Below are 10,776 nucleotides of genomic sequence, written 5' to 3' on the forward strand. Positions count from 1 at the left end.
ACCAGTTGGTATAGTTGGAAATTTTTTAAATCGCACTTGTCTTCTATTTTCCAGTTTATTCAATAGTATTTTCTTTTGCACTCATGAATTGATCATGTTATTTAGCTTCCTTAATTGCCAGGAAACTTAATTTCTGATCCTTGAATTCTATTATATTAGTATCTCTGAGATTGGAAAAGTGACATAAGACTACGAAAATAAATGTATGGTTCTCTTTTTATATCCTTTGCCACTGAGAAAGCGAACGGTCTCCACATTCAAATAGTTTCTGGAATATTTGTTTCTTGTTTGGTTGGATTTCGTAGCACTTTGTTATTCCTTTGACAGCCTGCAGCAGTTAAGTACAAAACCAATCTTTCTGTGAAGATGGCAGAAACACAGAAGGGAGCATCCTCGACTGTCAAAGCAAAAGACAACAATTCATTACTTGGTATTTACCATTTGTTTTGGGTTCCTACTAGGACTCTAACCTATTTGTACCATTAGAAACTGAAAAGTGCACTTCTTAAAACTTAAACAGATCTGATTTCAACATTAAATACATACTAAAATAGATAGCTTCCTTCAACAGTAATGTTATGTAATACCAAATCTGTTTTAGTCAATATTACAAGAGACAATCAAGATGAGATTCACACCGCTGATCCATCAGTACTTGGTGTACAAGAGACATTTCAGATAATTAGCTTTCTGAAAATGAGAATGCCACGAACAACAGATATTGGGTGACATCCTTCAAAATGGGAATGTTACATTGAAGCATAATTTTTGTAAAAGATAGTTATCAATAAGTTTTTGTTTATCCACATCTTGAGTAGTGCAGTTATTAAATCATTAGTAATTTGTTAATGTCCTCGTGTCTTGGATAATTACTGTTTACATTATGTTATGACAGATCTGGATATTGGAAATGACTTTCTTAAGTCGTTCAAATCAGTGTCTATGGGAGAAGACGATGCAATGGATTTCGACTTTGGGCCTATATCCAAAAACAAGAAAAAGACATTCAGCTTTGACAAAGAGTAAACCCTGCATAGCCTTGTTTCTATTTCTGATTGCATAATTAATTTATTCGCTAAGCTACTGTATCAAATACTCATATTCATGATTTTTATTTTACTTGTATATTACCTTTTTATTGTGTACTTGGATCTAAGGTTTCTGTCATTAACTTGCAAGTCTATTTGTCTGCCTCTCTTAACGGTGTTGTTCTATGCTATAATTTGCAGTATTTTTTGATAAACAATTTTCCAGACTTGATTCAGGACAAGCTAAAGAATGTAGAATAACGGAGAAATGATATATTGCTTACGTTGACATTGAACTTTCTTCAGGGATATGGATTTCACTCTTGATACTGACTTTGGGAAGATGTCGTCCTTCAACATTGACATGTCAGATCTTGATATATATCCCCCAAGTAAAAAGGATCAAAAATCAAAGGAGACATCAAAAGAAGAATCCACTGTTGCTGTCAACAAAAAGAAAGGAGATGGCTTCAATTTTTCATTTGATTTTGAGTATGTACTACCTTTGATGGTCCTTTATATTCTGCTCTGTATTTGTCTAAGGCGTAAATTATGCTTCAGTTCATCAAAACATGACTCAGTATTTCTATTGTAACTAAGTGGAGTATCCCCTCCTGTGTTTGGTTCAGGTTGGATAATTTCAGGTTTGGGTCAAGTCAGGAGAGTAATGGAAAAGCGAAGAACAACCAAGAAAAGGATTGTTTCAATTTTGGATCAAGCCAGGAGAGTAGAGAGAAGGCAAAGAACAACCAAGAAAAGGATTGCTTCAGTTTTGGATCGAGCCAGGAGAGTAGAGAAAAGGCAAAGAACAACAAAGAAAAGGATTGTTTTAGTTTTGGATCAAGCCAGGAGAGTAGAGAAAAGGCAAAGAACGACCAAGAAAAGGAATTTTCATCTTCTAAGAGAAGTGGTAATGAAGGCTCTGGAAGTCATCTGAATAAAGACATTGGTTCGTTAGAGGAGGGGACAGTTCAGAAACACACTGCATCAGAGGCCGGGATGACTTCAATTGTTGATTCTCATATTGACATAGATAAAAGTCATGGCACCACAAAACATAGTTTATCTTCAAACCATACTATGAGCAACAATGAAATTTTAAAATTGCAATCTGCTGGCTATGAAGTTTCACTGGAAAAAGCAAAAAGTTTGTTACAAGAAAAAATATCCACCAGCACTCGAGAAACAGTTTGCCAAGTAGAGGAGGGATCTTCTTTGATATCACAGAGTGAATCAAGGAGGAATAATTCTTCAAGTTTACAGGAACATGTTAATTCTGTGGCTGCGGATGTTAGTCTCTTAGGTGTAGGAACAGTTTCAAACAAAAAGGTGCTTTTGGACTCTGACACAAACTATGATAAGTCGGTTTTAGAAAATTCCTCTTTGGAGGATGTTGCAACCTCAATGAAAGATGCTAGTGAAAGGAGAAACTTTGACAGTGATAAGCATGTTTTGGAGACCAATAAGGACAGGACTGAGACACATTCCAACAGTATGTCAAATGCTACCGAAGAAAAAATGCGAGACATGAAATTCGGTAACAACATTCAGAGCCCAACTTCAGCGCCTTCTGCATCCTCGTTAAGCAAGTAGGTCAATATAGACCATCTCCTTTTATTCATTCAGCATTACTGTCCAGGATTTCTAACTTGGAAACTGTAGAGCTTAGCTACTGCATAGAATGGTGTAAAATAAGTATCTGTCATGCATTTTATGATACTGTGGTGCACTTGCTTTCTCTGAAATTGTCGCAGAATAGTAGCTGAAAAATTGACAGTAGAGAAAAGAAGAGAGACTGGTGTCATCAGGTCAAAGTTTTTTATGCCATCAATTAAACCTGCAGCACAGACGCAGACAACAACATCACTGACTGAGACAAAAGTTCCTGCATTTAGTAACAAAAGAATTAGCCCCATACCACAGAGTCGTCCAGCTGAAATAATGTAAGCCAATGGTATAAACTAGTCGAAATTTTGTAAGTGTATATGATATAATCTAATACAGATCTCAAGATAACAAAGATGATGACACTGGAAGCAAGGCTGGTTTTGCCTCAGACTCTAGATCTCTGCCAAAGATTAACCCTCTTCAAACAGGAAGTCAGGAGGGATGCCAAGTTTTAGGGACTTCTATGTAAGTTTTCGGTAACTTACTTTTTGTATCATGCTTAATTTCCAAGTTTCATTTTACTTTAGCGGACCGTAATTTCATGGTAACTGCAAAAATACTAACTTCTGTTGTTGATAATCCATCGTCATCGTAATAATAATAATTTAGCAAGGGCTCCCAGTCGGATGCTGCGAAAAACATAAGAACGTTGACCGGCAAATCTGCTCCCCAGAAAAGCAAAGCAAGCAGTAAAGATCTTCTAACTTTCAGGTTTTTCCCCTCTGATTGATGCTTCCAACCAGATATGCCATCGAATTCACCTTGTAAAATGTTTGACATGCATATAAGACTATTCCTCACCATGCATGGACTACTTAGCTGATTTTGTTTGTTAGTTTATTTGGCAACTATTGTTTCTGTTTGGACGCCTGCACTATAAAGAGTTAATAAATTTTTTATTTTTTTTATTTTTATAAAGAGTTAATATATTGATCTGATTTATTTGAATTTTTTCTCTTAAGCTAGTCATGCTTGTTGCATATGGAAATCATTTCACCCAAAATTGTTAGTAATACAAGATATTGTTTGGCAGTCTCAGTAGATTAGAAGTCGTCTTACTTGTTATGAATGATAATTCCATATTTCTAAGCCATATATACGACGCTCTGATATTGTGCTTGATTCCAGTCAAATGTCTCTCTTGATCAATGAAAATAGAAATATTTTCTAACCCAAAAATCTTTGGCATGTTTTCCCTCAGTTCTGGGGTAAATCCTCCTAGCAAAACTCAACAGATAGCTGCATCCACCCCATGCAGCATTGCCATTCCAAGGAACATAGCTCCAATTCCAACTGCAAAGAACACTCTCAGCCAAGGAGACAAAACACTTCCAATTAAAGCTGCCAGGAATCTTCTAGAGACATCTAGCTTAAAAATTTCATCGTACAATACTATTTTTCTTTCAAATTCTTCAAAAATACGCCTTCTCATATTTCTGCAAGCTGTCAATCAATCACATGCTCCACATGCAGAAAACTTGGTACAAATCCTGATACACCTCAGACAGTGTTGCAAAAAAATTTGAAGTCCTCAAAAACTGTGGACCATCATGGTGGGTTTAAAGCTATTTTACAAGCCAAAGATAATTCCAAGGAGACGCTGAAGCAAACACCTGTTAACTTGTCTATGAAGAGGAAAGTACCAGAGGTCTGTTTTCCTTTTCTCCACCACTTTCCCTTGCAAAAAGAGTAACTTTTCTGCATAGTTACACAACCACTATGGGACATCTTTGACATTTGTGGTAGCTTTTAATGCAGACAAATTCAGATTTCATGATCCTACTTCCGTCAAAGCGTCTTGCACAATCACCCAATGGAAGCAGGTTTTTCTATAAAATTAGTTAGTATTCCAACTTTTCATCAATGCTGAATGTAGGCATGATTACTCAACAAAATTCTACAGGGGATCCTCTGAAGGTACAGAAAGTATATGCAACAAACAGGTGATTGGTAGAAAAGGAACAGACATATATGTTTCACTATATTGGAATCTAGAAGCATGTCAACATTTTAAATATCTTCACCATTCTTCACTAATAGGTTAATGACCATGATCATTCTGTAAATGGTAATAAGACCATCGAATATGAAGATTGTCAAATCTCTTTACGTGATGTTCCTACGAGGATGAACACCAAAGAGTTAGGAAGCCCTTCTGCGATAGAAGATGAGGACAACATAAAGAAGGCTCAGACTTTGTCAAAGGATCTTGAAGATGTAAGGAGTGCTTCCCGCTATTTTTCATTCTTCCTTGTTTTCTATTTCTGGTTTAGTATAAGTATCTTTCAATTTTGAAAAAAAAGATAAATGCTTGTTCAGCCAGTATTTTTGTACTCTAAACAAATAACCAGACAACAAAAAGTTCATATTTTAAGCTTCTCTGAGAATTAGGTGCATGATACCACCTTCCCATTTTATATTGGCTGCATGAACAAGAAAAATTGCATTCTCTCTCAACTTGTTTTCTGTTGGTAATTTTGACATGTCCTTGTTGGTCCTAGAAATTGTTACAGTAGTTCCTTTAGGTTTATATCTTTGGATTTAAATTTTCTTAAAATCCTTAGCATTGTATCAATCGTAGCTACTGAGTTCCACCTTAGTGAAAAATTTCAGTATGCTTGAAAGCAGGGTCTCTTTTCACTGAACCTCAGTAGTCCAAGAAGCATCCATAAATTTGACAAAGAAAAAGAAGAGAGGAACTACAAGACATTTTTGACTTGTTATGTCTGATTTTGTTGGTGGGCTACTGTATCTCTTATATTGGTGGAACATAATAGTGTCCCCAAACCAATTGGTTGATGCAATAATTACTGTCCTAGGCTCCTAGCCTACTCTTTTTTTAATGCTTTCAAGTGGATAACTGAAAGTTCAAACATTACGGGGGTGCAAGAATTCTACAGTCTTCAACTTTGCTTCTTTTATTCTAACCAACAACAATTTGTTCTTCGGTGAGGCCAGGACCTGAGGCATGATATGGGAGACTGTCTTCAACTTAGCTCCTTTTCCTCTGAGCTAACAACAATTTGTTCTTCATTGAGGCTTGGACCTGAGGCATGGGACTGGAGACTGTCATGCTGGCTAATAATAGTTTATTGTGTTTGCAGATATGCAACATGCTGAGAAAAAAACAAGAGGACGCAAAGGAACTATTAGTTCGAGCTGTTGTGAACAACAATAAGCTGCTTCTGCTTAACCATCCCATTTATAAAGAGAAGATATCCTTATTACTGACCTACTGTCGCGCCACTTCCTTTTCACAATTTCAATTCTCTATTTAAAAATAAGTTGTGTATGCCTTCACCCCCTAGAACATACACAGGGTTCAGAAATTTGCTGCTGGATTGATGACGAGGAATCACCAAATAGAATCACAATAAGACAACATAGAGGTATTTTTCTCCTATGTGTGTTACACACCACGAAAAGGACTTGAGTAAAGATATTAAACACAAACCTTACTGCTTTGTTTGTCATCCCTGGTTCCAGTTCTGTAGATGCAAATTTCTCACTGTGTAAAGACCTCTTTGTTAATTATGTATGACTACTAAAGACCTTCTTTTCGTTAAGTATGGATGACTACTAACGCCATGTAGTTTCAGGCAGAGTCTGCTGCATGTTCAAATGCAGTCACGGAGAATCTTTTTTCTTTGTATTCCTCGAGTGAAGAAGCATTGACTACACAAATGTAAAAGAAGACTTTTGCTAATAACAAATTAAAGTGGTTACTCTCAGAGGCAGATCTTCCGCTGAAGGGAAATCAAACTTCTACTAAATTTCAAGTATCCCATATACATTTGGCATCTAATAATCTGTCCATGTACAGGTGTGGGCAGTCTGCTTATACTGAGAGCACCTGAAGATATTGAACCTCTTGTTATACTCCTTACACCATAATTTTGTGCTTCTTTACAGCTTCCCCCTCTTGGGCACCTTATAAAGCCGCAACAAATGAGATATTTCTGTCTTCTATTACTACCTATGTTATTCAATTTCAAATATAGGTCGATAGCGCAAGATCTGAAGTAACTCTTAACAGTATGAGCTAAAAGTTGAACTTATGACGAGTAACAGGTTAAAACACTGGGGAAGGAGATAAGAGTTCTAAATTCTAGGGCATACATTTTATGAAATTACTTAAAGTGGACTCAGAGCAATCTCTAGAAATTTTTATAAACCATCGAGTTTGCTTAGTATTTTTTTTTCCTCAAGTGACCAACTTGTCATACTGTGGAGCTCTAGGTGGCATATTTTGTTATTTTACAAAAATAAGAGGTAATATGTGGTAACAAATAAGGTATGACGTTGGGTCATACCTTTCTAAATCTTGTTGTAGGAAAAAGAGGTTTCCCTTTGCAAAGTTGAAGGAAACAAGAGTAGAGAAGACTAATGAAAAATCAATTATTATTAATCTTAGATTAGCACTCCCAAGACTAATATTACAGTAAGACCATAGTTCCTCTATGGACATCTCTTTTCCTGATTAAACCAGCATCATTAAAAAAAAAATAGAAGAAGAAAAATGCAACTTGACTCATATGCCTTCCTAGACGTTGCATCCTCCTCCCCTGATCATTGCTATGTAATGTGAAATTCTACTGTTTAATTACTCGAGTCAGGAAAAACGGCGGGGGGGTGGGGGGGGGATATAAGCAAAATGGAGACCCGTACGTTGGCCATAGGCTTGTTGTTGAGAGAATTATATGCCAACTCTCACTTTATTAGAGTATGATGTCAATCAGATAACTATAACACTGGTTGCAGTTAAAGCATTCTAAAAGTTGGTTTCTCATTGTTAGGTCAAAAGAGTGGAGGCAACTAATAGATTAGGTAAACATAATTTTCAATGCTAGGTCTTTTAAGTTAACTGGAGCCACAAGGACACTGTCCATCGTATCATGGAGCTGATAGGCTTTTCTGTATATTGAGGTGAATTTAAGGCGAGTTTTTAAGGTTCAATTGAACTCTATTGTTTTTAGCTTGAACTATGTATATATGCATATGTAAAAAAATATTTAAAATGTACAAATATAATGAGATCATTCTGAACTTTTTACTTTAGATCTTGGATTCACCTACATGACCATTTAATGCGTTAAGTAATTTTTTTAATTTTTGACTTAGGATTATAGGTTTTTTGCAAGAGAAACAGGTTTATCAGGAATGAGAATATATCTACTTTCTAATTTTATTGAAGTTTAACTTTGAGGGGTGCATAAATTAATGAACATCCTACTTTCTAGAGCATACTATAATAAAAGATTCTGACTGCGCAGTCTTATTTCATTTCAATTCCCCTGCTATGCTGAGTCTATGTTAGTTGAAGAAGGCAGCCATTATCTGCTGATAAGAGTGATCTTGGCTGCATTTAACTGTCGACCTGACATTCTTTAATCAGCATGCTTTATCAAAGTTAGACTTTTTTTTATTCTTTGGACATGAAATGGTAGAAAAAACAGTCTTAAATTTTGAACAAGAAAATTATCCGAATTTAGACAAGACATGGCACAACTTCATATTACCAAAAACATGACCTTAGATAGGAGGGTGTGGAGGTCACGTATAAGCATAGAAGGTTAGAAGGTAGTGAAGTGTTGTCTTGTTTTTCGAGGGCTTAGGCTTGTTGGTGTTTGTCGTAGTACTAGCCGTATTCTTGTAGTTCTTGCTTTTGATATCTATCATTATATGTTTATTTTGTTTTAGTTACTGCACTATTCTATTGTTGTTCTTCTTCCTTTCTACTACTTCTCTTATTAGTTGTTATTTTGTTTCACTGTTTTCTTCTTTTCTATACCTGATTTTCTGTACTTGAGTCGAGGGTTTTTCAAAACCAGTCTCTCTACCTCCACAAGGTAGTACTATGGCATGCATACACCTCTATCTACCCCAATTGTGAGATTTCACTGGGTATGTTGTTGTGAAATTATCTGAACACCTAATTCGGATAATATGGTACAAAGATCTTGAAATTTTCTTATCTAATCCACAACTTTACTATTGATGTTGAGATGCTGTTTTCATCTTAGTTCCTATTGGCTTTTGCATTAAAAAAAGCTCTCTTCTTTTTTCTGCTTGGCTCACTATATCTATATTAGTTTCATGTTTATCAGAAATGACCAATCCATTAGGTATATATCTGCTTATAAATTGGCTGTTGACGTATAATAAACCGTTCAGCCAATGAACTTAATTCTATCCCCATCAGCATCTATTCAAATTAGATGAATTCCCTGCTGTATATTCACTATTTTTATCAAAGTCATCCTCCATAATCCTTACATGTGGTCCTCACTAAATCTTTATGCATGGCCCAAAAAAAGCAAACTTATAACCTTTTAAGATAAGCTGGCACAAAGAGGGTTGACATTTTCCTAGGTATCTCTTGAGAAAGAATAAACTTATAATTTCATAAATGGACAATGCAGACCTCATGCCTTAACATTACTGGATACAAATAAAGACAAAAACTTTATGCTTCTTGAATCAGTTTCCTCTAACTAAAGGTCTACAAATGTATAAAAAAATTATCGAACATTACGAGTAGTCACAACAAGAAATGTATATAATGGGACTGATCTCTAGCTGTTCTGAAACACTCTGGCTAGTTACAAATTCTTGAATGATAAATACAATGTCTAAATTCAAGTATTTAGCTTGCATTATTTTGCTATTGCTTTCATCTGCATTACTCGAGGCTCGCCCCATAAGGTCTATTAGGATTGCCAGGGAAGCGTTGGAGGAACAATTCGAAAGAGAGAAGGCGAAATATGGCTCACACGAGTGGCCTCAGCGAGTGAGTCCAGGAGGACCTGACCCTCATCACCATTTTAAACACATCTAATCAGAAAGTTAATTGTCTTGCCAAGACTGAGTAAGAACTAGGGAAGTAGAAATCAACATTAATCGATCCTCCCTTCATCCTAGTGTCCAAATTCTATGTTACTCATACTCTTTAAAAATGTCATCGGGCATCTGTCAGATTCTCCAAAAGTAAATACATTTTTGGAGGATCTGACATGTGTGCGGCGGCATTCTTGAAGGACCTGAGTAACATAGTCTGATGGTTTTTGGACATTTCCCTTTTGTATTGCCTTTTACGTTAAATATACTAAACTCAGAATGATTTCTCTTTATTTTGCTGAATTAATGAATTCTGATCTTTGTGACTTGTACGTGGGTCTTTATTTTGGTCAGTTTAATATTCTTCAGCAGACTCTGAACTGTTGTCTAGTAGAAAAAATAATACATTCAAGAATTTAACTAACATCTGCTGATACTAACTTTTGAATTTGATCCAAGTAGGAATTCAAAATAAAACAAGGGAGTATCAAATTATCTGATGTTATATTACACTACTAGATACAAAAGTCCGGACAAGTCCGATCCCAATATATATTATTTTATTTATTTTAATTTTAAATTTTATTGTTAATTATTTTTATAATATTTTAAATATATTTTTTAAATAATATATGAGACACATGTGATATTTTAAGAGTCTTAATTTGCAAGCAGTCATAATAAACATAAAATGACTAAATTATCCTCGCAAATTTTATTTCCGGGAACCACACACGTCGACCGACACAGGTGTGCCTTATATATTAGTAGTGGATACACAAATAGTATAAAAAACTTTTGTTTTATTAGGCAACTTTAGGTAATAAAAAAATAAATAAACTTTAGGTGATTGCCACATAAAAAGTGAAATCTGTAACTGAAAAAATAACAAAGTAAATAACAGTAATAGTGTGACAATTTTTTTCTGGTGATTTCCACAAAATGTTAAAGGAATGAAAAAGGCTAATATCAGTAGTTAATAAGATACGTACTCTCCTGATAAGTGTTGATAATCATCTTTACTTTTTGAGCTTTTTTTAAGTGTGAGTTAAGACTTAAGTTAATAACCTAATTTTACATAGTACCAAAGCATGATTTATCTTATTCGATGTTAGGCTTCTAAATATTAAAATTTATCCACGCACTAGATGTCATAATTTCTTAATTATTTGATATTGGAAAAAGCTTTTCTTAAAAAACAAGTTACAGCTATCGAGGATCATTTCAACATTTTGTAACTAAT

At 35.1% G+C, this 10,776-nt stretch overlaps 2 protein-coding genes across 3 annotated transcripts; both read left to right on the forward strand.

The window, feature by feature from the left end:
• The first annotated feature begins 302 nt into the window (after nt 1-302).
• Nucleotides 303-6,631, forward strand: LOC125849486 (uncharacterized protein At4g18490). 2 transcript variants are annotated; one of them, XR_007444645.1, is made up of 14 exons: nt 303-430; nt 896-1,022; nt 1,335-1,520; nt 1,658-2,617; nt 2,783-2,971; nt 3,033-3,161; nt 3,306-3,407; nt 3,898-4,080; nt 4,170-4,344; nt 4,455-4,519; nt 4,600-4,639; nt 4,737-4,913; nt 5,801-6,085; nt 6,296-6,631. XR_007444645.1 is itself a non-coding variant. In XM_049529574.1 (13 exons), the coding sequence occupies exons 1-13, from the start codon at nt 367-369 to the stop codon at nt 5,972-5,974; spliced, it is 2,571 nt and encodes an 856-aa protein (XP_049385531.1). In that variant the 5' UTR covers nt 303-366; the 3' UTR covers nt 5,975-6,212. The 2 variants fall into 2 exon arrangements, 1 of the variants encoding a protein (XP_049385531.1); XM_049529574.1 differs by lacking the exon at nt 6,296-6,631 and having other exon boundaries at nt 5,801-6,212.
• Nucleotides 6,632-9,307: 2,676 nt separating this feature from the next.
• On the forward strand, nt 9,308-9,599 carry LOC125849088 (CLAVATA3/ESR (CLE)-related protein 2). Its single transcript, XM_049529095.1, has one exon. The coding sequence runs from the start codon at nt 9,313-9,315 to the stop codon at nt 9,532-9,534; it is 222 nt and encodes a 73-aa protein (XP_049385052.1). The 5' UTR covers nt 9,308-9,312; the 3' UTR covers nt 9,535-9,599.
• Nucleotides 9,600-10,776: the final 1,177 nt, after the last annotated feature.

The sequence above is a fragment of the Solanum stenotomum genome, chromosome 12 (assembly GCF_019186545.1).
Source record: "Solanum stenotomum isolate F172 chromosome 12, ASM1918654v1, whole genome shotgun sequence".
NCBI lineage: Eukaryota > Viridiplantae > Streptophyta > Magnoliopsida > Solanales > Solanaceae > Solanum > Solanum stenotomum.